The sequence below is a fragment of the Haemaphysalis longicornis genome, unplaced genomic scaffold (genome assembly GCF_048455015.1).
Source record: "Haemaphysalis longicornis isolate Haplotype H1 unplaced genomic scaffold, Haemaphysalis longicornis Haplotype H1 scaffold_5, whole genome shotgun sequence".
Lineage (NCBI taxonomy): Eukaryota > Metazoa > Arthropoda > Arachnida > Ixodida > Ixodidae > Haemaphysalis > Haemaphysalis longicornis.
The window spans coordinates 97,647,032-97,674,970 of record NW_027526385.1 but is presented as its reverse complement, the minus strand read 5'-3'; the positions used below and the strand labels follow the sequence as shown (position 1 = coordinate 97,674,970).

The 27,939-nt window shown below is 45.1% G+C and overlaps 1 protein-coding gene across 2 annotated transcripts; it reads left to right on the top strand.

The window, feature by feature from the left end:
* The first annotated feature begins 88 nt into the window (after positions 1-88).
* LOC144138580 (ubiquitin domain-containing protein UBFD1-like) lies at positions 89-27,497 on the top strand. 2 transcript variants are annotated; one of them, XM_077670939.1, is made up of 10 exons: positions 89-132; positions 5,541-5,681; positions 8,029-8,259; positions 9,993-10,028; positions 11,816-11,962; positions 13,500-13,528; positions 19,951-20,016; positions 22,673-22,778; positions 25,178-25,260; positions 27,009-27,497. In XM_077670939.1, the coding sequence occupies exons 1-10, from the start codon at positions 99-101 to the stop codon at positions 27,105-27,107; spliced, it is 972 nt and encodes a 323-aa protein (XP_077527065.1). In that variant the 5' UTR covers positions 89-98; the 3' UTR covers positions 27,108-27,497. The 2 variants fall into 2 exon arrangements, with proteins under 2 accessions (XP_077527065.1, XP_077527064.1); XM_077670938.1 differs by having other exon boundaries at positions 90-226.
* The last annotated feature ends 442 nt before the right edge of the window (positions 27,498-27,939 follow it).

The following is a 27,939-nucleotide window of genomic DNA, read 5'->3' as shown; positions in this document are numbered from 1 at the left end:
ATTAAATTTTTTGTTTTTATAATTTTTTGTGTGTCTTAGCGTATATTTTCACAAAATTTTGTTTTGTTAACAAATTAGCTCCGCAGACACTCATAAACATGGCTTCTGAAAACAACACAAGCGATGGCGAAAGTGAGTTGCTGACGCGATAATAACGATTATCGAGTTTAGCGCGCTCGGACTGCAATGGACGCGAGCGTTAAGAGGCCGCACGATTCCTCGAGCAGTAAGTCTACACCAGCAGCCTCTTGAAAAGCGGGGAGTAGACGTAGTTGACGCGTCAGTTTGCGGGTCATAAAGCTCAGCTGTTTGGGCTACCAGCGTCGACCGTTCGGAGCTGCTCAATTTGCGCCCTTTTTTTTTTTCTTCAGCCCAGCTTGCACGGGCTTCCGTTGTCCGCGTTCCCGCATTTCCTTAGTTAGAGGTTATAAAATCAGCACCGTTCGAGTTTGCTAGTTCAAACTTGTATTCAAAAAGAGAGAGAAAAAAAAAAAACGCATCGTCATTGAGCTGCGTTGTTGTGTTTACGCACCGCAAAACGTGTTGCTCGCTCGCTCGTTTCTTCCTTGGTGTGACGGCATTAGGCTTTTGATGAGTGCACGTGGTGGGTTGTGTTGGCGCTCTAGTTGGCTTCTGGTGTTAGCTATCTTAATTTTGCAAGTCATTTTATGCCGTTTGGGCGCATCAGTGGTTGCGCAAGTGCTTATGTTGCAATCTGACACCAGTGGACGCGAAATTACTTAACCTAATTACGAGCTGTCCAGCTTGCTAATTTTGTTCGCAATGGCCAGAATGGTCAATTCGCAACGTATATTGCGATTCGCGAGAGTGAAATGTAGTTCCCTTCAGATAGGCCCGCAACGCGTGTTTTGTTGACGTTGATGCTGGTTGTACTCTTTTGTTTTGAGACGTTAGCTAAACCGGCGTGGAAAGTCGTGTGTTCCCTTATTTAGGCAGCTTATTTGTGCAGCGCGAACATTACATTTCCCCCCATAATCATCGCTGCAACAACACACCGCGTCAAGATGCGTCTTGATTTATTTGTATGTGGTGGTGTGGTATTTTCGCAGGTGTAGCCACACATTACGGCCAACACATCGAAAAAAAAAAAAAGACTCCTGATGTTTTTCATTAACTATAATTCGTAAAACTAACACCTTGTATTTTACTTGTTCATTCAATTGCTGGTCGTGAGTTGACATTATCGCGGCGCATATTTGTACTGTACTACTGCAATAGTGGTTCAGAAGCCGTGTTCCGTTCCCGGCTAACAAAACGGCAGTATGACAAATGTCTCTGACGAAACAGCTCAGTGGCTTTTAGCTAGCATTCCGGGCTATTGTTGCAGCATTCGAGCACTGCTTAGCACCCCATCTGTCAGCAGAGACACTTGAATATGGAACTGGGCTCACTGCATTCAAAATGAACTGACATTTAAGAGCAATGTGGCTTGCCATGCATTGTCGTCAAGCTTGAGTGACAAAGGAATAGCTTAGAATCTGCTCCCTAACAGAGTGATGTGAGGTGGTAACATGAGCTTAATGCTTGTGAAAACTTTGGTTATTGTTATCGGGGGAACATGCCGATTTCCCGGCAGTCTTTTATTATCGTTCTGGCCCATATGGGAGCTGCTTAATGCTATTTATGTTTGCGAAACGGCTTTATGCAGCTGGGTCGCTCATTGGCAAGTAAGCATAGCACAAACCACAGAGACAAACACGTCACAAAAAATTTCGAATGTTAAGCTGCAAATGGCAAACAAGGAAAGCGGAATTCAGTGCTCTGCCACTCAGTTCAGCTTTCTCTGTGTACTGTTATTTCCATTCCAATTCAGCTGTTTGAAAGCACTGTCTAGGGATGTTCTTAGAAAACTTTGATGAACTTCTATAATCGCTGGGGGCACTTTGCTTATTATGTATCATTAATTTGTATTGATTTTGAGGGCTGTCAATGTTGGCACCACACACGAAGATAAGTTTTTCTCTGGTTAAGATATATATGTCTGCTTGTCATGTGGATCTATTTATGCGTTCACAGAAATAAGGAAAGAAAAGGTCTTTGTTGTCCTAGCAGGCATGCTAAAGTGCCATCACTTATCCTCCCCTTATCTGGGCAGCTCGCTCCTAGATCGCGTCACTCCAGATAACCCAGTGTCTCTCTATTGTTGCATGCCGTCTGAATCTGCTGCAGTGGCTAAGGCATTGTGATGCTGAACCCCAGGACGGAAGTTTGATCCCGGCCTAGTGGCTGCTTCTTGATGGAGGTGGAAAGCAAGAATGCCCGCATATTCAGTTTTCAGCACATGCGAAGATCACCCCCCCCCCCCCCGTGGTCAGAATTAATCTGGAGCCCTCCACGATGATGTGCCTCATAGCTGACTTGTAGCTTTGGCGCGTAAACCACTCAAAATGACATGCTCTTGCTTTACATGTAGTAGCTTGTCATTGTAGTTCCTTTTTTTTTATTTGAATCGCTCTTCTTCCTCTTTGTGCCTTGGTGACTTCAATAGCAAGCATATGTGGCACAGAGTTTGTTGCATTGGTTAGCTGTTCAGTACTTGACTTGTTAGTAGGGGAACAGCTATGCACATTTTTAATACAGCTATTCATGGTGTTAGTAACTTATTATCTTGGCGGTTAGGGCTATAAAGGACGGTTGGTGTCAGTGACATTAAATAGAAAAGCTTTTCTGCTTAAAGTTCTCTAGTAAAGGTATTGAATGGGACTAAGCACATTGTGTGCTTTGTTCTGCAGACTTGTATGCAGGGACAGTGACTTTTTTGTAGCGATTGTGCTGTCTCCTAAGGGAAGATCTGCACTGAGGTTCACAATGCGTAGCTGCTGTTGTTGGATGGGCTTGTTTTTCTTTACCCAGTGAGTCATTTGCATTGTGAGTGCAAATCTTAGTGACAGCGGGGTTGCTTTCTACACTACCTGGTTTGTTGGACATGGTTGCTTATTAGTAAGAATGTAAACATTGAAAAAAAAAAAAAGGCTGTTTACCTCTCCATCCTCGCGCTGATTGTGACTAGAAGCTTAGTGTGTTAGTTGGGGGGAGTGTGGTTCTAGTACAAGGCATAAGAGCTTTGCCTGGAAACACATTGAAAGTTCATGGCTTGGTGTGACACTTCTTTTGTGTTCAGCTTAGTGCGATCTATGCTCTGGGATTCAGATATTACTTGCAGACTCTTATCTTCAATCCCATGAACGGGAGTATAATTGGACTTGGCACTGTGCCTAGTGGCCATAGTGGGGGAAATGTGGGAATTTAGAGGAACAACAAACGCATGTGTCTGTGTTTGGTGTTTCTTTTAGGAGCCCTGTCTTTCACTGTTTCACTAGTGGGTGCGAACGAACGGGCTCATGGTCAGCCATCAAGAACTGAAATTGCCGTTACTCAAATTAGTACTCGTTGACATTTTGAGACGTTACTGATCCCACTGGATGGGTAGCCTCTCAAGGTTGTCTCACGTGCTTTTTTTAGTCCCAGGGGAAATGGTAAAAAAATAAACCTGGAAGTGATAGCCACACCATATCTTTACTATTTAAATTTATTCCTGTGGCATGCCCACCTCATAAGCAAGGAAGGGCGAGCCTGTATATGTTTGTGAATGTCTGTGCCACCTTTTGAACTTGGTAGCAGCAACTTTACCGTTTTAGCCCTGATTCCCTGGGCAAAATGAATTAACCTTAGTTTCTGCACTGAGCAAACACACGTCTTTTATAAGGTACCCAGCATTGAAGAAAGGGTAGCTGATTAATTCATCAGTGTGCGCATGTCTGGCTTGATGTCATCATGCGTTTCCTTTAGGGTTATTGGCAATTCCTTGGCACCGTTAATGCCTAGTCTGTGCAGTTGAACCCCGATACAATGAACTCCGCTTGAACGAAATTTCTGCTTCAATGAAATATTTCAAATTCCCCGTCAGCTATCTAACTTTTTATACATTCAGGACACTCAGTTTCACCAAAAAACTTGCGCCGTGCACCCACACCACCATTTATGAACAAAAACAAAATGGACGCCATTGTTTGATGGTGATAACGATGTGACTGGCCATCTTTACAAGAGGCGCAGGCCCGGTTTACCAAGCCAAAGCCGCAGCCAATCCGTATCCAGCTGGAATTGCGTGTGGCACAAACATGTGCCCTGCTGCTGGTGCAGTGCCAACATGTATGCATTGCGAGCAGCTGTCCTCGCAGTCTTTTACAATCCTTCAAAGTCAAAATCAAAAATAGTTTTAATGTTGAATCTGGAACCCTAGTCATCATATCTGAATCGCGAGTGTGCGGTCCTGATAAAGGCAAGGGTGCCCAGTTTGCCTGCCAAGGTCAGTTGCAGCCGTGCATAGTCAGGGGATAAGATATAGGCACCGCTCCTGCCACATGCGAGAGGCGGGCTTCGAACTGACGGCCTAGTAGCTATCTGCAAGTAATCCGCTCGGTAGATATGTCGTGTGGTTACAACAGTATGTTTTGCCACTGCATTTCCCCCTGCTCCTTATGTGCAGATATAAAACATATAACCATTGGTATGTTTGTTAGCTGATAAACACGACATAATTGCGCATCACTCCTTTTTCTAAACATTGCATTATGCTGTCAATAATGCAGGTAATATACGGGACTATTCTTCTTACCCTTCCGTGGTATGTTGGGGCAGATTTCGACTCAACGAATTCCGATTCAACAAAATTTTTCACTCGTCCTGTCAATTTCATTGTAGCAGGATTCAATTGTACAAGTAACTTTTTTTCTCTGCCCTCGTCTATCGACTGGCAAGATACCCGAGCTGTCTGTAACTTGGGCTGTCGGAGTGCATGACATTTTGTCAAGGCGGTGATCAATTAGGGCAGCGTGTCACCCCTGTCACCGGGGCACTTCTCAATCGTGATTGAGTCGATCCGGGCCAAGCTCAATCCGGATCGGGCACTGCTACACGGCAGTTTCAATTTCGATCAACCTCGATCCCGCTTGAACTCAATCCTGGTTTCTCAAGCGCGATTGAACGAAAGCGGCGATACTCTCGTCCCCGCTCGGTAAATGGCACAGAAGGTGACAACTTCAACTAACGCCACAAATTATGTCAAGACCCAAATAAGTGTGCGGTAACATTTATGTAGTTGCGTATACCTATGACCACGCAAAATTATCATACGCCAGCCAGAAGTACATTGTTAGCGCCATCTTGCGTACACGAGTGCAACCGGTGCAACTTCTCGATTGCGCTTGAAACGGGCCGTGTAGCAGCGGCAGTGCGTCGAGCGCACTCGAAAACTCGATCGCGATTCTCTTCAATCGCAATTGAAAGTGCCCGTGTGACAGGGGTATTAGTTCAATGTGAGACAAGAGCAAACTTGTGTACAGGAATTACTAGATCAGGCGTTGCGCAGACGAGAACTCCCTGCACTCTGTTCAATTCAAACAAATGTGAGGTGTGAGGCAGTGTGAATTTGCTACAGTGCCGTGCGGGGTGATGGCTAGAAATGTGCAAGTGACAGTGGAGGGTGAGCGTGACGGGTGCTCCGTTCCTGCTTGCAGCGGACATGGGTGTTCAGAAGAACAGCGGTGGCCAGCAGCAGCAGCAGCAGACTGTCGACAAAGAGGGCGGGGAGACCGAGGCCAAAATTCCCAAGACCAGCTGTGAGGAGAAGGGCCAGAACGGCGCACCCACAACACAGGGTGAGCGGAGAACTCTCGCGGGGGACGGTAGTGCTGCACCACAGACTAGAGATCAAGCTATCAAGAGGGTGATCCCTCCTCTGTGGTGGCTGTGGGAATAGTAGGTGGGTTTACTACTAGCGGGCACCTGTTGGCGGTGGTTTTTCTTTGTTCTAAAAAAGGTATGGCTCGCAAGTAGACAGGACTGCATATAAGAAGCGCAAAAATCAGCTACACAGGTTAGTCTTTCATGAGGGAAATTTGCCGAAATTCGGTGCTGGTGTATAGGTGGTATTCATTGAAGCGTTTAGCTGTCAATTTCTTCGCTTGACAACATTAGAAACGGCCATGGACATGGCACAGCTTGTGCCCCTATGCCCACACGCCTAGACAAAAACAAAACACAGGCGTGTGTTGTCTGCTCCGTTTCAACCCGATCCTCAACAGTGGTGTCAACATAGATGTTATTAATCACACTCGCGTTGTACTTGAGCAGTTACTTAGCATTCGGTTGGTACAGTTTGGAACGTCCAACACACATCATGTGCTTAGCATGGACAAGTACTGCCATCTTGTGGAGCCCGACATAACCAGTTACGGCGCACTGACATGGTGGACTCCATGTGTGCCTCGCCAGTGAATACAACCTATAGCTGAAGTGGCCCAGCCTTCTCACGTTTTCTGCTTTGTTTTCTTTTGCAGTATGTAGCTTATGTCTAGCTTCTGGCAAAATAGAGCACGGTGACATGGGATGGGCAGGCGTGCACGCACATAAACATGCGCAGTCTATTTTCCCAGATGAAGAGGAATTGGTCGCACACTGCTGCGCCCTCTCCCGAGAGGCATGGTATTGTGATCCCTCCGCTCACAGTGGGCCATGATGTATAGTCATTCAGTGGACCGGCGTGTTCTCTTACCTCTCTTGCTCTCCATTTCCACCATTTCTTCATTTCTCCGTGGCATTTCCACCATTGTAGCCATAATGGTCATTGTGATCATCATCATCGCAGTTGAGAGCCTTGCAGAATCATCCACCTTGATAGATGATTAGTAACTGCTCTCTTGGAGTTTTACTTTCGGAGTTCCACGGTTACATGCGGAGTGGGGGGGGGGGCGTTGGAGAAGCCAAGTGAACACTCGACCTATTGATACATTTGGAGTGAGAGTGAGGTAAAAAAAAAGATCGGTTCGTTGCTTCTTTGCTTTGGTTTTCATGACAACAAACAACGGAATGCGCAGACCAGGCTGTGAGCCAGCTGCAGCCAATGCTGGGAAAGTGTTTGGAATTTTTCGCCGAACTTTTATCAAAGAGAGGGGGCAGTGATTGGAGAATTTGTGTTGTACCAGCAGTTGAGGTAAACAAAATCTTCCTAATTTAAATGCGTCAGATTTTTTTTAGTTGATCTAGTGTAGAATGGATGACCCTCGTTAGTTTGTCTTGAAGGGGCAATGATGTGTCACCAGTAAGGTAAGAAGGAGAATTAAGTCATCCCTCACCAAGAACAACAATGAAATCAAATGAAAGTTTATTTCAACGTTGGTTTCAATGGGAAGTGGCAGGAACAACTCATTAGTGAGGAGTGGATGGAGGTAGGTAGGGTTCTTGTGTTTGCATGTACTAACCACCTGTCCTCACATTCTGCACTCTTGGCACTTCCTTCCGAAGAACAACAAACAAGCCTATTATTCCAGGTAAAAACCCAGGTAACGCCTGGTAACGTCCGTGTGACCTTCAGGCAAGCGCCTCGTGTGCTCTAGGTCAAGCAACAGCACATGCAGTTCTGTGTGGCAACTGCCCCTGCAGTAAAAGCGTCTAGTAACTTTTTCATTCCAATGGGAGGGTTTCAGGGAAGTGGATAGGGGCAAGGTAAGGGCATGTGCCATCAGAAAAGGATGCAAGGCACTGTTTGAATCTAACTTCCCATTGCATTTGCCCCCACGTGGGCACTGTGCCTAGCAGCACCTGTGTTTTGCCTTGCCATACAATTGTGTGCACCTTCTTTGCCCACTCTAAACCAAACACCAAGCTTTTTCTCAACAAACTTGGTTTAATCGCGTAAAACTGTTGCAAAATTTATGGTTACGACTGTGTGTACTTATAGTGTACGAGACACAAAACTCTCCTCTTTTTTTTTTTTAAGCTCTCGAAAGAAATAAAATTTGTTTGTATACCTTTCGCCTAAGTTCTGCGTCCGGTTTGTCATGTGCCAAAAGCTTCGCTTATCACTCACGTTCACGGGTTCAAATGGCCCTTTTCCTTTCTTTTTTTTTTTTTTCTCATGTCAGTGACAGTGTTTTGTGCAAGCAATTAGTGTCGTCACCCCTGGCTTTTTCTGACGTTTTGGGTGGTGGGTGGCACGCCTTGCAGAGGAGGGCGACACGGAGGGCGTGATGGTGGACGCCAAGCCGTCGACGGAGAGCGTGACAAGGGAGGGGGGAGAGGCGACGGAGGCAGAGGGGCAAAAGGAGGAGGGGGAGGAGGCGACCCCCGAGAGCGCCGTGCCCCTGGTGGTGATGTACAACAAGCGGCGGTACGACGTCCAGGTGGCGCTCTCGTCAAAGATGTCCGCCCTCAAGGAGGAGCTGCAGAGGCTCACCGGTGGGCACCCTTCTTTTCTTCTTGCCCCCTTTTAAGGGGGCAGATCTGTTTCAGCTTTTAGTTAATCTTTTATGTAATTTAGGTCAGTCAGTGGGTTAATTTTGAAGCGGAAAGAATACACCCAACAACGAATTCAGGTGCACATAGTGTGCAAAAACCATTCCATCTCACCTTCCTGGGTCGCCTCATTACGAGACGAGAAGGCAAATGCGCACTTGGGTCCGAAAGGTTGGAAATAAATAATAAAACTGCCAGTCATGGAGAACTTTCAGTGGCAAGTTCAGAAATCTATGTAAGATGCAACAGCCAGGTATCCGACGAAGGAAGAGAGGCCCTTGTCTGTTTCTCCTCACTAGTGCAAGCTGCGCCAGAGTAGGTGGGACTTTTTTTTTTTTTTTTTTTAAGGAAGATGCATTGCATTGGAGCTGCAGTGTTCAAAGTGTTGGTTTCTGGCTCGTTTTGAAGATACCTGGTGGACCTAGTATGACGCCGTAGCTGGAGGTGTAGACGAGAAATCTGGTTGATATTGGTTGGAATAAACCTAGAAAGCAGCTATACCCAAGCACATGTTAGGTACGGCAATAGACTCTATAGTGTATCACTCTGCCAAAGTGATGAACTTGTGATATCAAAACGCATGTGTTTTTGAAAGGGCATTGCGCTTAACACTGGGTGTCGTCTGCTTTTTCCCACCTAGCTTGTCTGTCATCACTGCAGTAGTTTACAAGCAGATTAAGTTTGAGAAATCACAGAAACAGCGCGTGTCACGTTCAAAATATTTTTAGGGAGGCACCTTTTGCGCCACGCAGAGAAACGGCCAACTGTGGTGGTGATGAGATGTAGTGGCAACTTCCATTGTCGTTTTTGAGTTGTACCCGATTATAATTAAGGGAAACTCTCTAGGGACGTTGGTTTACATCCAGCTGAATTGCAGTGGTACGAGTACTCAAATGTAGCTGAATTGGTAGAATGACAGTTTCCCAGAACGACAGTGGTTGCGGGTTGAAACACCGGATCTTCTGTATTTCTTCTGTATTTTCCCCCCACCCAGGTCTAAAGTCTTCTGTATAGCTTACTTTTATAACCACATTGTGGCCGTCAAGGTGGTTTTCTCCTTTCCCTTTTGTTGCACGAATTTTGAAATTTCAAACGTTGTCTGAGAATTACAGAAAGAAACAAAGGAAAAAAAGCAATTGGCACAGTGCTAATGATGTAGAGAAAACACTCGGTAGGCACTAACAAAGTGCGGCTCGTTCAGTGCCACAGCCACCATGAGCGAGGATTTAATGTTTGTTCAGTTTGTCCCCCCCCCCCCTTTTTATGTTGTATCCTATGCTTTTGCCGCGGTGGGCCTCCTGATAAGATTGCCCCTTTTGCCATAGCATCTGCTTCCTTTATTTTTGCTGCCCTCTGGTTGGCCATGTAGCTCACAAAAAGTGCCTTGCTGAAGGAATAAATGGGGGAATGTCTTCCTGGCACTGCGTGGGTCGTTCAGCCGCTGAATACGTAACAGCTGGTGGCAGCAGTGGGATACAGGCCCGCACCTTTATGAGACTAGTGACTTAAACTAGTCACAGATTTGTTTGTTGATCAGGTTGTTAATCTAAAATTTGTTTTGCTTTGTTTTTCTAGCTTACCGGTATTTGTTGTTCTGATGCAGTGCTCTGTCATCCTCTTTGTGGTTGCTTTGCTTGTGGATGCTGGAAGTGGCTTTCTCTCGCCTTCTCTCGCAGGTGTACCATCGGCCATGCAGAAACTCATTTACAAAGGTGGGTTTCCCACTTGCTTTCTCTGAAAAACCCCAGGGAATTTTGCTTGTTTGTTATGCTGACGACACACTTAAGTAAACGGATGAATTGGGAGTGCCAAGTTTGAAAGAATGCACTTGTGTGCTTAGTAGTTGCTTGGCGAGGTTGTGTCAGAAGCAGGCTTTAAGCTATTGAGCTGTTGCCATTCAATGATATCCATTCAAGCACAATGAAGTAGCTCATTTTTTTTTTACTAGGACTTGTCAAATTTTAGTTAGGACAGTATTTTGACAGTCGCAGGGGAGGGAAGAGGGTATGACGTTACCATCAGTGCATTAAAAAGAAAGGACTACAAATGTAACTGCATTGGCTGTAAAAAATATTCAGATCTGTGGCCATTTCATTTTTTTAATCTTTATTCACATAAACTTACAGAGCTTCCAAACTATGCCTATTGGGGATTTCATATGTAAGGGCATACAAAAATGGCACCTATTCGTAGTTCCTGAATAAGCACTGGAGCAAAGCTGATAAGAAGTATGACAATTTCTGTTGGTGGTGGTGTTTTCACCTGATAGGTTGCTTTGCCACAATCAGAATCATGCTGCTATGGAGCTTTTTTCCTGCACAGCTGTTTACAGCAGTTAGTGGCTCTCCAGAGTAAAATCTTTGTTCTGCCATTGCCAATCTATTAGTGGAATGCAAATTAGTATTAGTAGCTTTGCTTAGCCTTTTGAACGATGTATAAACCCAAGCACAGCACTGCTTATATTGTAACTGACACAGTGATAGTGAATGTATAAACATCAGAAATCAACATACGACTAAAGGAAGCCTAAAGCAGACATTGTCAGTGATAATTTTGGAATTTTATTTACATAAAAATCTAATTGAGACACTTGTTGCTCTTGGAAAGGAAAAGTACTGTGCAAACCTATTTGCATGCAAAAAGAAGTTAACTCTTCCCAAGCCAAATAAGAAAAATAGATTGACATAAAATTATTTCGGAGGAGTTTTTCTTTGTTGTTTCAGTGGTTTATTTCAGGAAGGCGGAGTATTACTTGGGCTATAGTGTGTGGTTAGCTTTGACGAAATGAATAATAACCCACTCGTTTTTTGCCTACTTTTTGTTTGTTTTAGTTTTCTCAAGCGGTATGAAGGAGAAGCTGACGGGATCTCCTGAGTGGGTGTGAGCAATAATTAGGCTCAAAGGAAGACCACTTTTGGCAAATTAACTCGTACTGCTAGCGAACGTTAGCACTGGACGAAGAAGGAAAAGACAACACGCACACTACGTGACGCACTTTTGGAAGTTTGCCTTAGTCTAGAAGCGGTCTTTGACCTGTCGATTGTCAGAAACGTAGGCTGAACCAGAAATGTGGAAGCCAACAACAACAACAAAAAAAAAAAAATCTTGGGGCCATCTCCATTAACGTGAAACCTGGGAAGGGACAAAGCATGCAGTGTACAAGTGTATTCTTGGCGCCTTGGCGTTTTTGCCAACGGAGATGAAACCGTTTGAGGGTAGCGGTATACAGATTTGCTGTGTAAAAGTCTCTTGTCTTTGAAGCATGAAGCGCTCTAGCGCGAGGCCTAAATGAGTGTCTCAGTGTTTTTTTTTTAGCTCGCGTTATGTTCTAGAGTGAGGCGTAAAGGAGTTTCCCAGTGCTTTAGTACCGTGACTACATAAAACGACGACGAAAACAGGAGACACCAACAGCCCCAGCCCCTAATATTGGTGAATATTGGTAATATGGCACCAATATTCGGAAAAATCAAGTGGGTGTTGTTCTACGGCTGACTCGCAGGGGCCCCCAAGGCGGACGACGATAAGAGCCTGCGCGATCTCAACCTCTCAGCCAACATGAAGCTGATGCTGGTGGGCTCCACCCTGGACGATGTGCTCAACCTCGAGGTCCCCACACCCGAGCAGCTCAAGGAGGACACCCCGCAGGGTGCGTCTCTGTCTCCTCTTCTTTTTAAAAGGGCCAAAAAGGCAGAATGCAAGCCAGTAAAAAGACTGCTCTGTCCTGAGAATGAGGACAATTTTATTGCAAGCTTCAGAGAAATAATCAAGATGTTAAAGAGAACATATCAAGCATTGGCAAGTCAGGTAACTCCCCAGCCATTTGTTCTATAAATTTGATAGGGTATAATAAAATTGAGATTAAGCTGTGTTGTTTTATAAGTTCTCATTTTGCTTTACTATCTGTTCGAGCCACTCTCTCAGTGGTGCACCCGTGAGAGCACTTACAGAGAAAAAAAAATGGTCTTGCTAGCTTTCCGTTGTGTAGTCCAGCTGCGACAAGCTTCGGGGGGGAAAAAAATGAGAGAAGTGTCAAGTTTAGCCCCAAAATTTTGTTTTCGAAGTACGGTCAGTTATTGGTTTATAAAATTGTGGAACAACTGCTTGCAAAGCTTTCAACAAGGTAGAAGACTGGGCTGCTAGTTGGGTCTTGGTTGATACCAAAAAACCGCAAGAAATTTCAGACACTCAGATGAATGGCATAACAAGCACTTGCAAACAAACAGCAAGACGTTTGGAAAACGCGCTTTTTGAGAACATGCAAATTAAAATGGTTAAATTTTCTTCAGGGCCGGAAAAAGGGAAATGAAGTTTTCGTAATATAATAACGGGCTTTGGATTTAACTGTAACATTCAACAGATGCAGTGTCCTATTGGGTGAGGTCAAGACTTGGAATGCACACGTACATTTTCAGAAGATCTTAGCTCTCGTAATGCCGCTACCATTCATGTACTTAACAATATGTTACGTGTGCTGTCAGTTCACATGGTGCATTTTAGAAGGAACTGTTATCCATTATCAGATAAGGCTCCTGCTGAGGTGTATTAACTGTCACTTGCAAATGGAATCAGATGAACCCAGGAGGGGGATGTCTATGCACAATTTATGCCAGAGGTTTTTGCCGGTCAAAGACTGTAGAGTTTCTGGGGGGCTGTTTTTTGCCAGCAAAAACGCTTGCTAGAGATGTCTCAAGCTTACACACCTTAGGTGTGATCTAAAGTACGTATGTCGTCGTTCGCCTTGCCTCAAGCACCTGCGAAGGCTGGCCTTGCTTATTCGGCCTTGGGCTTGTTATCGTAATACTTCGAGGTTTGAATGTCAATGGATAACGCTTTGTGTTATCTGGTCGCCCTAGAAAGAACTCATGCCCTTTCAGCAGCGTGATAAGCTATGCGTAAAAAAACACGACATCCAGTGTCGGCTATCTTCGCCACAACAGTTCAGTGCATCCAGTTGTGTACATTCTGCAGTTAAAAATTGGCCGATGGACACAGAAAGTGTATTTGGGATTCCAGCATGGCTACGGGTGATTTCAGTTCCCACTGATTGACTTAGTTTCACTGTGCTCTTTTGACAGCACAGCAGAGGCATCTGTGCAATTGTATCAGTGATTTGTGCTTCTGACTAAGATATGTGCTGTCTTGCCATTAGCATTCATCAACATTGTTTTTGTGTTTTCTTTCAGCAACAAAAGAGCCAATCTGCAAACAGAAGGTGAGGCCATATGTTGTGGTGCAAGCATGACTTCATTTTACTTTTGTGTGTGTGCCTGCAGTGTGTGTGAGACACTTGGGGATAGGTAGGTCATTGTAACAAAGGATGGTGTCTTCCTCTCGTTATTTTTATTGCAGTTCTGAAACCTAGCTTGCATCTTGTCTTAGTCAGCAATTTGAAAGCGGTCATTTATGTCCTGGTTTTAACTTGGCTGCAGGTTGCAGTTGAAGGGAGGTGCTGTTCACCCCACGTGCAACAAATCTTTAATCTGCAGCTTTACAACTAACTGCATCTGTGGATGGGACCTGGACACACAGAAGACAGATTTACAAATCTTGGCATATGCTTCGTAAAGCAAACAACGTGGCTCTGATGGAACTTGTGTGATGGGCTTTCCACGTCAGTTCCCCTTGCAAGCTTTCCTGACTAGTGCAACAGCTCATTGGCTGTGGAGTTCTCCTGCTGCTGAGTTGGGTGGTGGGAGGGGGTTGATACATGTCTGTGGTGGAGGCTGCAAGTGAGAACTAGTTGCCTTTGTGGAGTGAGTAGTAGTGAATAGTGGGGTCAATTGGGATTTGAAGCGAGGGGTAATTCTGGACAAATTATTGTAAGTAGAGTATAGAATAGGCGCTCTTTGTGTACAGGTTGTTATGACGATAATTAGAACACTATATTTTTTTCCTGAGCAAACTGCTGCTCGATTTGCGCTCAAACTTCACGCGAAGGTCGCATTTTGTGGTCTATTTTGTTTGACACTTGGAACGACGACGGTACTTGCCTGTTTATTCCGAAAATAAACAAAAACGATTTTAGCCTATGGGAAAATGGCAGCCGATTTGGACGTGCGAGCCAGTGCAAGCTGGTCTTGGAACGGCGGCGCCACCTGGGGTTGCAGAGTGAAACAGACGATGTGGATTCTCGCTCTTTCCACGGCAGGAAGGAGCCAAATGGGGCAGCAGACGATCAGAAAATGTGAAAGCATGTTTTTTGATCGTCTGCTGCCCCATTTGGCTCTTTCCACGGTAGGAAGGAGCCAAGTGAGATAGCAGACGACCAGAAAACATAAGAGCAGGTGAGGAAACTAATTGAATGTTTATTGGAAACGATTAAATGTGGGGAAATTTATTATGATTGGTATCAGCTGTTATGCAACAATTTGGGGTCATAGTAAACTAAGGACGAAAGAGATTTTCTGATCGTCTGCTGCACCATTTGGCTCCTTCCTACCGTGAATCCCCATCGTCCATTTCGCTCTACATACCACAGGTGGCGCCGTCGTTCCAAGATCAGCGTGAACTGGCTCGCACATCCAAATCGGCCACCATTATCCCATAAGCAAAAATCGTTATTCCAGTGATGCTACCGGTGCGCCAATTGCGCCAAACTGCGCCTGAGTGCCCTGGCTACAACATCCTGCTACATTTCCTCAAAATTTGACGAGTCTGCGCCCTACGGTGCACGCCGACTTTTTTTCAGAAACAAAACTAACTACTTGAGGTTCCCCATTGAAAGTGACATCGCAGCTCACTTGCGTACGGGATGCAATCCGAGCCAAGCCAAGGCAATTTGAGCCCCGTTGCTGTGACGGCGAAGATGCGTTCTGCAGTGTGAACGGCAACTGGATTGTTGGGGACGACTGGGTGCGAAGCCCGTTGACAGTCGCTGGCGTTTTCAAAGCTGAAAGGTTCGTACCTTTTCCTTGTATTTTGCGTTTCTTGTACATGTGCCACCGCAGGTCGATGAAGGTCTCATTTCATGACCGTGTTTAGGCATAGCAGCGTGAAAACAAAAGGGACGGAGCGGTTCTTTTGCCCTGACTTTGAACCCCTGTTACACGTGCACTGTAACGGCCGTTACAAAAACGGTAGTCGGCCTTCACGGCAGTTACGCGGGGTTACATGGTCATGCCAACGGAGGTCGCTGGTCTCCGTTCCTTCGGCAGATGGGCAAGATGGCTGCGCCTAGCTACAACGTGTCCCCGCTGATGGCGAGCGTGCTGCTGCATAAACGCTTCATGTGGGCACTGTTGCTGATGCATTTGCAAATTAACTTGTGGTAGGGCAGAGGTGCTGCAGTTAGTACAAGCGATTTATCGTAAATTGGGACGCTTCACCACGTCAAAAATACAACAGATGCAACCATTTGCAACGCCGTGAATTGGATGGTTGCAATGGTTGCGAAGAGTGAAAGAAATACGCTGTGCAACATGCAGCGTAGAAAATTAAATTTCTTTTCGAGTTCGCGAGGTAACATGCCAAGCGTCACTTGATAAATGATCCAAACGGAAGCGAACATGGAAAGTGCCGTGTGAGCACAGCCACCACCTGCAGTTCCCACGACCGTCACGGTACTCAGCTGCCGCTTGCGTTAACCGCCGTTGCAAAGTGCCCCTGTAATGGGTTCAAAGCGATGGCAGATCTACCATTTATTTTTACCGTTGGTTACCGTCGTCATAGTAACGAGCAATTTTTAGTTTCTGTATAGCAAATCCATTTTGTGTATAAATGAGAGCCTGTTCTTTTTTTTTTTTTTTTTTTTTTTTATTGTGCAGGCCGCTGCACAAAGTTCAATGAAGAGATTCTTCTGGAGAGTGACGAAAATGGGGACAAAATATCCACATGGTGTCGTCATGCGGATGAAGGAAGTGGTTTTTGTGTTGTTTGTAATTAAAGCATCAACTGTCGGCAACATGGCGTAGTGGCAATAAGGCGACAAGCAACCTCTGAACGGCACACTGAATCCACGAGTTGTCACCGAGACACTTCAGGCGCGCTGCATCGACCAAAGGCAGTCCAGCCAACTCTGGAATTCATGACTCCAGGGAACGTTTTGCTTGGTGATCGCGTGACAAATGCAGAGACTCTTTTTGTGCTTGGCATAACACTGAAGGGCATTCCTCACTCTCGCGCCGACACTGCAAGTGACCTGTTTCCTAAAATGTTTACAGACTCTGAAATGGTTACAGACTCTGAAATGGCCAAGCAATTTTCTTAGTAAAAGATTTAAGACATCCTATATAGTTAGCGATGGCCTTGGGCCATATTTTAAGAAACTTGTGCTTGACGAGCTCAACAGGCCGGATGTGTTTTTTTTTTTTTTCCTCTCTCTCTCTCTCTCTCTCTCTATTCCTCTAGATGAAACACCTGTTCCGGAACAAAGATGCCAACAACTTGACGTTGTAGTTAGGCACTTCTCGAACAAACAAAATGCAGCGAGTCGTCGTGGAACACCTGCAATCATTCCGACTGGGTTCGGCAACTGCAGACATTTTGGCAGGCGAGGTACAAAAAGCGATGATGAGCCTGCCGCAAAAGAACATCATTTGCTTTTCTGCGGATGGTCTAAATGTAATGAAGAGCTTGAAGAGAAAGATGCGAGAGGCGTACCCAGACATCATGGATATAGGGGAGTGCTGCCTTCATAAAGTACACAACTCCTTTGCCCGAGGCATGGGTGCCTTTGATTCAGATGGTGAGGCTGCTGTGGTCGATGTTTATTACTTTTTTAAGAGTTCATCTGCACAGCCTGAATCGTTCAAAGCTGAGCAGGTAGCTTTTGGTCTGTCAGAGAATGTATTTTTGCGCCACGTTAACTCAAGGTGGCTCGCTTTGGGGCCGGTCGTGGAGCGCTTGATTGAACAATTCCCAGCCGTGAAGTCCTTCATATTGTCAGGTTCAATCAGATGCGCGAACGTTTGAGGAGGGCATTCGCTGACAAGACCCTGTACGCCAAACTGCTATTCATTAGGAATGTTTCGGAAATTTTTCTGTTATTTCTTACCCTCTTCCAAGGAAGCGAACCACTGGTGCACTGTCTGTATGAAGAGATGGCGGTTTTTGTGCAGAAGCTTCTTGGCCGCTTTGTAAGATCTGAAGCTTGCCGTTCTTTAAATGGGAAAGATTTGCCGTGCCTGGAAATAAATTCACCCACGGTCTGGAAGGCTGCTCCAGAAGTAGGGGCAGACACTGAGGCAGCTATGTCTGACTGGGAGCCAGCTGGGAAGAAGGCTTTTCGGTTGGGTGCCAGAAATTTTTACCTAAAGGCCACTGACTACCTGCTGTCGAGACCTACATTTGGAAACGTGACACTGCAGAGCCTGCGATGCCTTTATCCGAATGCCACGGAAAAAGAGTAATCAGGGCCTGAACTAAGGCGCTTCACTATGAAGTTGCCTCAAGTGATCCAGCCTGATGAAATTTCCATGTTGATGGATGAGTACACAGTGTACAGTGTTCCAACTGGATACAACACTTGAAAGTGCTGAAAGAGTTGACGAGTATGGTGTGATGATATACCCAAGTACCCACTTCTTAGTAAGGTAATGAAGGGTCTTCTCGGCATCCCACATGGTAATTCTGATGTCAAGAGCGGCTTTAGCGAAAATTGCCGGTTCCTACAGGATAGGGCTCGGCTGTCACTAGAAAGCATCAATGGCATTCGGCACATTATGACCTATTGCAAGCGCTTTGACTCTGACCCAACTAGTTTCACCGTTACACCTGAGGTTCTCAGGGTGGTAAGGAATTTAAAGAGAAACTACACTGAACGCCTTGACTTAGAGAAAGAACAGTCAGCTAAGCGGCCACGTAAGGAGCCTGAATCGGGCCCAAGCAGCAAGGACCAAGATCTCCGAAAGGAAGTGGAGACAGCAAAAAAAGATGCTCACAGATGCTGAACTTCTCATTGCCCATGGCCTTAAATCAAAAGACTTCGCCGAAGTTGAAAGTGGAAACTCTCTGTCAACTTCAGGGGAAGCGCGACTTGAGGTGGCCGTTCAAAAGATGGCAGAAAGTAAAAAAAAAAATAAAAAAGACTGCACGCAAGGGATATTTCTGTAGGCGTTTACACTTTTGAAGTGTTTTAAATCCGATCCCTGTAATCTTTTTTTTTTTTTTTTTTTTTTTTACACCGTAGTACATTGGAGCACCCAAGCAGAAGTTCCATGGCAGTCATTTTGCATTTGTTCCTTCGATGATGTGTATTTTAACTTAGTAGGCATGTGCTTGAATGTTGCCCGTGATTGGTATACCAGTGTACTGACTGTGGTACATCCATGCTTATGTCGTTCATTAGCTGTACTGCTATGCGGGAATCGACCTACTTTCGAAAAGTTTGATTTGTATTTGAGTCACTCGTGTGTTATTTTTTTATTGTAGAAAGTTTCTGCTGTAATATTTACTTTCTATTTCTGTGATTTTTGATGTACAGAGGGCAACAGCACGCTTGTCTATGACACAGGTTTCGTACTTGTAGCCTTGTCTTGCCTCGGCTGAAAAGCATTTGAAGAAAACTATTGTGTCATTCTGAAGTCTTGACCGTATATTTTGACCTCAACGTTTTTTGTGACAAGTTTGAGTCCGCAGTTGTGAGAGGTAACTAGTTGAAGTTGAACTCAGTGTTTTAGACAAGGATGTTGCGCACTGTAGAAGTCCTGTACAAGCACATTGTACAAGCACTGTACAAGCACAAAATCCTGTTATATTCGTATTGTATTAAGTCATTTTCTTATAAGTGCTATGTTTGTGTATCAAATGTTAAATGAGCTGTTTCTGTGATGCCTCATGTACAAGTATGTACAAGCTCATCTTTGACAATATTGTTTTCTGTAGCCATTTTATAATAAAGTGATATGTCCTGATTTGTTTTGTCTTCTAAATGCGACTAGGTTAGCCGTGGGTGATATTCATAATTCTGGGTGCTTTTAATTTTTTTTGATTATCGCTAAAAAGCATACAGCACATAGTGTTTTTATGGGTTGTCTATCATGAATGAGGTACGTCTTAAAATTGCTTCTATCAACACTTGCTCTAAAAGCCAGTTTTGCTACTCCACAACACATTTTTGCTGCTTCAAAAGCTGCTCCAAAGCGGCCTAAGCCAGTAGCATCACTGTTATTTATTTATTTTCAGAATAAACAAATAAGTACTGTCGTCGTTCCCGGTGTCAAACAAAATAGACCACAAAATGAGACCTCCACGTGAGGTTTGAGCGCGAACCGAGCAGCGGTTTGCTCATGAAAAAAATTTATAGTGTTCCAGTTATCTTTGCAACAACCTGTATACGTCACTTTTCAGGCAAGTTTTTTTTTTTTTTTTTTGGTGGGGAAGGGGGGGGGGATGATTACGGCATTTTCAAATGAATATGTATGTGATGTAGTTAATTCAATAACAAGTGCCTTGGGAACTAGAAGCTGTGAATAGTTTCGAATTTTCGACACATTATCTAATGTATCTGTATGGGCTATCTGACTCGGTATCAAACTACGTTGTAGTAGGTTTTCATTTCAGATGCGTGTAACATGGCAGTAAAAAGCATGATGTTTCCTCTTATAGTGGGTTTAAAAAACAAGCAAAAGCTCTAGTATCCTTTTTCCGCTCTGTCGACTGTTTAGTAATGTCTGTGCTTTGTTTTGCGTTTTGCAGCTTCATCAGAAAGTTGTCGAGAAGGGGGTTCCCGAGGACGCCATCCCAGGAATCCGTAATGTAAAAGTGAGCCAAGTGAATCCGTTTCTTTGTAAGATACTTGCAATGTACAGGGAAGCCTTGTTAGTTCAAAATCACTGCACTTGAAGTCTCACAAAGTAAATCTGTAGACTGGTCTAGTTGGTAATTCATAGTGAACAAATGTAGCGCAGCAAAAACACAAGGGACAGAAAGAATACACACGGACGAGCGCTCCAGGACGAGCTTAGAGGGAAGTCTCGCTTCCCTCTAAGCGTTTCAAGTGTATTTAAAGCAAATAATCCGTGCTTTTAACGAAGTATCGGTTCCAATGAAGCCAGTTTGGGGTCCTGAGGACTTTGTTATACAGTGAAACTTCGTTACAAAAGACAGTAAAGGGACCTGGGCAGTGTATCTCCTGTAACCGAGTTCTCTTGAATCCAAAAATCTAAAGGCACTGGGGAGTTCGACTGGATCAGTTTATTATGTATACAAGTCGACAAGAAACACTCGCTGTGGCTTAAAGAAGTCATTCTTGTTAGTTTTAGCGACGGCAGATTGTATTTTCTTCCTTTCCAACTTTTGCAGGTAAAGCACTTCACTTTCAAGCCTTTGTGTTGCCCAAAATACCGTTAAAGTGCTCTTAGATGTTCATCAGCCTCAACTGCTGACACCTTCTGCCCCCTGCAATATCCTCATTGTCCTCCTCCTGTGGTTCATCCTGTAGGCCACTCTTTCATCATGTCTCTTCTAAATAGTGAAGAATTTACTCTAGGCACCAAAAATAATTGCCCTGCAACAGAGTGTCCCTTGTAACCGCATTGCTTCTGTGCGTTGTTGGCAATATTGCAAACATAGGAAAACCAACCAAACCACTTTTATTCAAATGTGTCTTATAACCGAAGTGTCTCTTGTAACAGTGTCTCATGTGACGAGGTTTGCCTGTAATGAGGGATTACTGTGGTCTACAGCATGACAGTACTTGATTTTATTTCTACGTTGTTTTGTCCTTTAAAGATGAGGCTTTCTTCTGTCCTTGTTTTCCTTTTTGTGTCAATCCGGGCGGCTTTCGACTTTTGTTTGTCCAAAAATAGGAGTGAAAGAGGCTACTTTGCAACAGTGTGCTGGGGTTTACATTTGAAGGGTTTGCAGGCTATAACCATACGGATGTCTTTTGTACTCTTGTAAGACATTCAGTGGCTGGTGTTGCTGCAGCTACCATGCACGTTTGATGTGCTGTTCGAGAATGCTTTTGGGACTTAGCGGGCTCCCATGTTTGACTTATAAGGCATTGTTTCCATACGATATTCAGTGTCAGACCTTCCAAATTGTGTTCTAGGCTTGAGTGCACTCTGCATTTTCCTTGGGATTCAGTCCTTGGCTCAGTTGAATAAATTAGGGTAAATGATTCAGTCATAATGGGGCATTAAAATAGTGGTACAATTGAATATGGCACTGGCTTTTGCTTCCAACTGTACGCAGTGCTCTGCCATAATGCTGGAGCAACTCACCCAGCTTTCTGCCGACATCCATCTTTGAACTGGAAATAAACGAATGCTTAATGTTTGTGCAGTGGACGTCAGATGCAAGAAATCGCTCTATTTACCCGATTATAATGTGCCCCTTTTTTCCCCCAGAAAGTATGTCTCAAAAATTGCACACGTGTTTAGAAGAGAGTGTCAGCCAAAACAGCCCTAGGCGTTGCTTATCGTTGTCAACACGGCAGGGCAACTTTAATCGCACGTTGACGCAAGCAAAGCTTCAAAAATTGTGTGGACTGTGGCTGCACCAAAATAAACATAACAAAACTGCAAGCGAGGTTTATCTTTTTGCGTTGAAGGAGAGCACCTAAAGCGGTGCAGGGTATTCACACTACAGCACCACATGCACAAAAAAGAAAAGTATGCACGGGAGGCAATTATATCCTTCTGGCATGTGGTGAGTGTAGGCATGTCATGTGCAATGTGCAAAGGTCGCGCGCAGCCAGTTTGAGTGGCTCTGCGAGGCTCTGTGAGGGTTTCTTGTGCCGATAAAAGTTCAAGAGAAGGTCTAGCTGATAGCAAGTGCCTCTTTGACTTCTTCTTACTGAACTCCCATCTTTTTCTTTTCCTTCCTTCTTTTTTTTTCATGACCTAAGTTAGGAGGGGGCAAACACTATGTGTGGTTTGCCAGACATTTTTCTTATACTCATCACAAAAATTGGTGCAAGTTAAATAGGCACATTAGATTTGGATGAATACATGTGAATGTGAAGGGCTGCGTTACTTTCCAAAGTTATGTCCCTCTTATTTCTTCCTTTCTTTCTTTCTTTCTTTCTTTCTTTTTTGTAATAGTTCCCGGTGGCATTACTTTGCTCATAAAATGGCCAAACACACAGGCTACCAATTGCATTTGCGAGCACAGTTAAAAGCACGCTACAAAGAGATTGCTCATGTCGGCGCCCAATTCAAAGAGCTGCAGCTTGTCCATACCAATGCATTATCGATGCCAGTGCCTCAAGGCTAAAGGGCAAGGAGACCAGGGTTTTCAGCAAACAAATTCTGCTCGCATTTAGGCTGTGCTCTTCTGGCTGTCCAGGCAGATTTTTTATTTTTTATTTTTTCCCTTGAAGTCGGTCTTTCCATTAACGGTTGCGAGTTAGCGTTCATTATGTGCTGCACGGTTTGTTGCTGATGCCCGCCCTCTGTGTTTTCACTGCGTGCAGGATTCACTGCCAGCTGCCCCGCTCTCGGGCATGCTAAACAAATCCGGAGGGAAGGTTCGGCTCACCTTCAAGCTCGAATTAGACCAGGTGTGGATCGGCACAAAAGGTGAGCGGGAAAGAAGACTCCGTTCTCTCTAGTGTCGTTACGAACATGGAGTTTCACACTAGTCTAGCATCATCGTTATCATCAGCCTGGTTGTGTGCACTCCAGAACCAAGCCACGTCTACCGAGTGCTAGCCGAGTCCACCCTTCGCCCCCTAATTTCTGTTGTTCACCCCTCCATTGAGTCCTTGGCGGACCCCTGTTGCGTTAGCAGTCTATTAGCAATCATTACGTTAAGGGGACCATTAAGATAAAATACAGGTTTGTTTTTATTCCAAAAATTTGGGGTTTCATAGTGCCCCCAGCGCTTGTCTGGCAGCAAAGGATGCGTTATTCATAGAAATTAAACAGTTTTAGACACGATTTCAATTCGCCGGTTAAATTGTGTGTTTCGTGTTGTCAGCGATGATGTGCTCTAGAGAGGTACCTGAAACGACAGTTAGTATGTTGACTAAGGCTGCTGCAAACAGCGAAAGGTGTGTTTTCTTTTGTTTACTGTCCACCTTCATAGGTGGCGCCACATTATCACTCAGGGACCACTGTCCGCACTTGCTCTGTTTTTGACCGATTTGTAACCGGCTCGCATTTCTAATGCAAGGGTGAGACACCTGCGTACATTGTTGATACGAATCCGTTTTCCTATGCCAAGCCGCTCCAAAAGCATGGAAATTATAAAATTTGCGCTAGACTGCTCCAAAATATCCTCATAAGCAAGGATTTTTTACGCTCACGTCTGCTTCAATGGGGGAAAAATGCTGGAATCGCAACATGAGTTTCCGAGCAGCCCAAAGGTTATGATGTTTTTAGCGGTTTGATCGATTGATGAATCAGTCAGTCAGTCAATCAATCAAAAAAACATCAGGATCAGGTAACGAAAAATGTCCCTAAGGTTGTTTTTTAGAACAGTTTCAAAGTTTCCCTGTTGAAGTGCCATAAAAATACTTCTGTGAGCTGAGGTAATAAACTATTTGCGCAAGTTGACGAAAGAACTGCAATTTTCGTAGCACTGTATCTCCGGCACACCACCACCATGCGCCGTCGTCTTGGTATGTTTTGATTGGCCGAGCCCTCGTCTTGCGCTTTCTGGTCGCTTATTATTTTATCATCTCTCAAAAGCGTGCAAATAGTAGGAAATGAAAGACGGTGAAATGAAGGAAACGGTCGCTTCTAAAGCGTGATTGGCTCTCTGGCTGGGTTCACTGAAACAGCCTTCCTGATTGCGTGCAAAACGCCTTCCTAATCGCTGGGCAAGGCACCTGCTACATTCTTGAGGCTAGTGCACTAATATATACTGGGGGGAAATCAGGCACCAGTATCTGAGCGAGCCGCACTTCAGCGAGCGGAGTGTCATGTACCGTGGAGGAACATTCCATCGTTACTCTGTGTGGGTCGCCAACAAGCTTTAAAGCTGCCTGTGGCTGCAAAACAGCAACAATATTATGGTAAAGTGTTTATTTAAAGTTGTTTTATCAATAGCAAAACAGGGCTCCAAAGCTCCAAAAGATCTACTTGGTAATTTCTTACTAGCTTCATGCATGATGAAAACTAAAGAAAATGGTACCCGTTTTTGTCGATTTGGCAAGCCAAGCCAAGAGAGGAACGCTTCTTGCTTCTGTGATGGCACCCACATTGGCTTGCGATTGTACCAACAGATTTTCCTCTTGTTTATATTAGTATGATACCCTGCCACATTTACATTGGTGCTCGTTGAATTTTTTGCACTTGCAGGAAAGGTTACATGGTTTCCACCACTAGTGCAGAAAAGTGGTGACAATATTTTTTGTTAGCATGTTTTGTCTATCATTATGGCACAGCGCAAGTGAGACTAAGGTGGGTAGTTAACACGCTTTGGCTGCTAGATTGCTAGCCAGGATGAGATCAAGGTGTATATGTGCTGTTACTGGTATTAGGTCGGCAGAGGTTCGAAAGTACACATACTTCTGTTTAAGCTGTTAAAAATGACCTCACGCGGTCACTGTTGAAGTTGCGTACCCTGACCTCCCAGCAATTTACCATTAAGACACACCTTGCAGCATTTTTGAAATGCGAAATCAATAACCACGTCAAAGGAGGACCTGCTCAGCAGGCCTCGCATATTGTTTCGAATTTTTCTATTTTTCGCGTTCAGTAGCTCACCTATACGGCGTGTGTTCATAAAGTGCGAAAGAGCGTTACGTGCTGTGAATTTAATACGGTGCGAAGGGGTTGAGATAACTGGCACCTCTTTTTGAACCCTGCAAACCACAGTGTGCATTTTTTTTTTTTTTTTGCCCATGGCTAACATTATCATCATCATTCACAGCTTGCCGTGACTATTGTGACATTTCAGCTGTTTACATCTAGCTGTGGTGTTTGTGAATGGTGCTGTTGTTTGAAGGTGGTGATCTGCTTTCATATTTCAGAGAGGACAGAAAAAATCAACATGAGCTCCGTCAAACAAGTGATTAGCGAAGCTATCGAAGGTCACGAAGAATACCACATAATGGTGAGTGTCAAGTTTTTGCCGGGCAACGCAGGGCTCTGAGAGCTTGTACGAATTCGACGAGTGATTTCAACACGTGTTTGCTGTGGAATTGTGTACGCACACTATTTAAGGTTGTTTTCGTGAAGTTTGGCTTGGTTTGTCGCTAAACCTTGTCGCCGACATAAGCGTGGCAGGCGGAGGTGTGTTATTTCGTTTACAGAAACTAGTTGATTTGGGCATTAGTTCGCAACAAACAGTGCTTACTGATGCACAACCGCAAGGATTTGGTTGGTTAGAAAAACTGCACCCGAGCGGTTTGGTGCCATGGCAGAGGGCAACTAAAAAAACACCTAGTTGGTCCAGCTAGACTAGAAAATGCTTTCTATTGTCTTCTTAGCCCTCATTCCCACAGCCGTTTTTCACCCCGTCACGTCACCATCACGTCACCGTCTTCCGTCATGGGCGCCGTTTTACGACCGATTTCTCGCCGAAAACGGTGCGACGGTGACGGGAGGCCGAGCTCTACGTTTCCGTCACGTCACCGTGACGGGACCATGCCCCGCGCTAAACCAGCTAACCAGAAAACAAATTTTTACGGCTAAATTTCGCAAAAAGTGAGCACAAACCATTTTCTTTACTTTTCAGATTACAAACGCTCAATTCTAGGCTAAACTGATCACTAGGCAGACGACCCTGTAATCTGACGGAGAGCTCCCGTGTAGATCCAGTCTGAACACTTCTCCGTTCCGTCAACGTCGCTTTTTGTTGACGTGACGGTGCCGTGACGGAGAAGGTGACGGCTGTGTGAATGAGGGCTTAGACAGCAGGATCTCGAATTTTGTAGGAAATGAAAAGCTCGTGAAAGTTCTTCTGGAACAGAAGAGTAACTTAAAGTCTGCGCCACAAGGCCAAACTGATATTTGCTCAGATGCATACCTGCCAGGTTTCCCGAATTTTCCGGGAGACTCCCGAATTTTCATGGTTTTGTACGATTGTACGACCGAAACAAAAATCTCCCGAAAACGCACCCGTCTTTGGCTTAATCCTTTTCCCAGTATGGCCACAACGCATCGGAAGTATACCTGACAATCCAACCCGACACCAATCGGCATCGTTATCAGTGAAGTGCTTAAAAAGCGTAGTCAGCCATGCGCAGACGGTGAACCTGTTCGCCCCATTGTTAGTTTACTGTTTATAGAAATGCAGCGCCGCCGCAACTTTCATTTACTCACGAGCACGGCCGTTCTGAAGGTTTAGCAAGTCTCCAGTGGTGTAGCTTGTTGTTAGTTTAGACGAAACAACAAAACAGTTCAGTTCCTGCTGTTTTTTATTGCGCTTGCAGTACTATTTCCAAAACTTTCTGAAAAGGGTGGCGTTAGCAACGTCGAACAATTAAGTGGTGTACCTTGTTGGTAGTTTGGGCGAAGAAACAGTTCATTTCCTGCTATCTTGTAAGTAAATAAAAAAATGTGTGTAAAGTTACCCATTCTGTTGTTTCTACTACCCCCCCCCCCCCCTTCCCCCCCACCTTCCCCCACCCCCGGTAAGATCTCCCTAATGCCATCCCGGCAAATCTGGCAGGTATGCAGATGTACTGACATAACCGAAATTTAGTATACGGGCCCCTTTCTCCCCTACTTCTCTTTACGCTCCCCCTCATGATATTTTCGGAAGAGGGAGAAAGTAACTGATTCATTGAGTAATTGGCATTTGACAGTCGGATGACAGTGGTGGCACGTGCATTCAACGACACTTCTCTACCCGCACAGGCCCTTCAGCTAGGGACGACAGAAGCCTCCCGCTACTGGATCTACTGGGTTCCAGCACAGTACGTGGATGCCATCAAGGACACCATCCTAGGCAAATAGGCACGCGGTATACCTCCAAGTCTTCAACCTGCAAGGGAGAGAGTTCAATAGTAGGCGAAGAGATCGAAAAAGAGGCACATCAGCAGCTGGCCTGGACAAAAAAAAGTTGAAGAGGGAAGAAAAAAGGGGGCCTGCTGCCACACCCTCCCGTTTTGTTCTTCGGTTTTCTCGCGAAGCGGGGACGACGCGGCAAGGAGTGAAAGGAACACTCGGCGCCGACGGTATTTTTGCAATTTTACACTGGGGTTTGTCTCTTCTCCCCTCCTGTTTGTCCCCCTCCCTCTCCATCCACACTGTGTGAATGGTGCCGAAGTGCGGCTGCCCCCTCCCCCCAACCCTCCCCTGGTTGTTAAAAACTGGCGCATTAAAGGCTGTGACTGTGTGAGCTGATCGGTGCATTGTGGTTCTTCTGTCGAATGGTTGAATTGCAGTTGGGATGCACCTGCCTGTGGTTCAACTCCTTGTGCAGCGGGGGGGAAACTTACTGAAGGCAGCCTTTTATTTACTATGTGGTGGTGTCAGCTTTCTGTCAGTTGGAAGGGGATGGTACTGGCGAGATTCCGTTCTCTTGTCGGTACAAGCCGGTTGCTTCCTGTACCCACCTAGCGCCACCTACTGGTTCACTGCGACCGCTCCTTCTGTTGTTTTGATCAAATGCAAAAAGAGCCCTGTTGTATGGCCTATTAATGGGCAGAACCACAAGCTTTGGCGCAGACGGCCTGGACATCGCCTCCTGTATCTTCACAATGCCAAACCCATCAGCCCAGACCGGCCAATCAAGCCCTCTCCTTTAACTCCGGCCACTCTCCCCCAATCGCTAGCCTTCCCAGCG

What these genes read in the sequence shown, in the direction of transcription:
- LOC144138580 (XM_077670938.1), top strand. Translation starts at nt 187, where the DNA reads ATGGACGCGAGCGTTAAGAGGCCGCACGATTCCTCGAGCA. An exon ending in GCAGAAACTCATTTACAAAG is followed by an intron (nt 10,029 to 11,815) that starts GTGGGTTTCCCA and finishes GCTGACTCGCAG; the next exon opens with GGGCCCCCAAGGCGGACGAC. An exon ending in CAAGGAGGACACCCCGCAGG is followed by an intron (nt 11,963 to 13,499) that starts GTGCGTCTCTGT and finishes GTTTTCTTTCAG; the next exon opens with CAACAAAAGAGCCAATCTGC.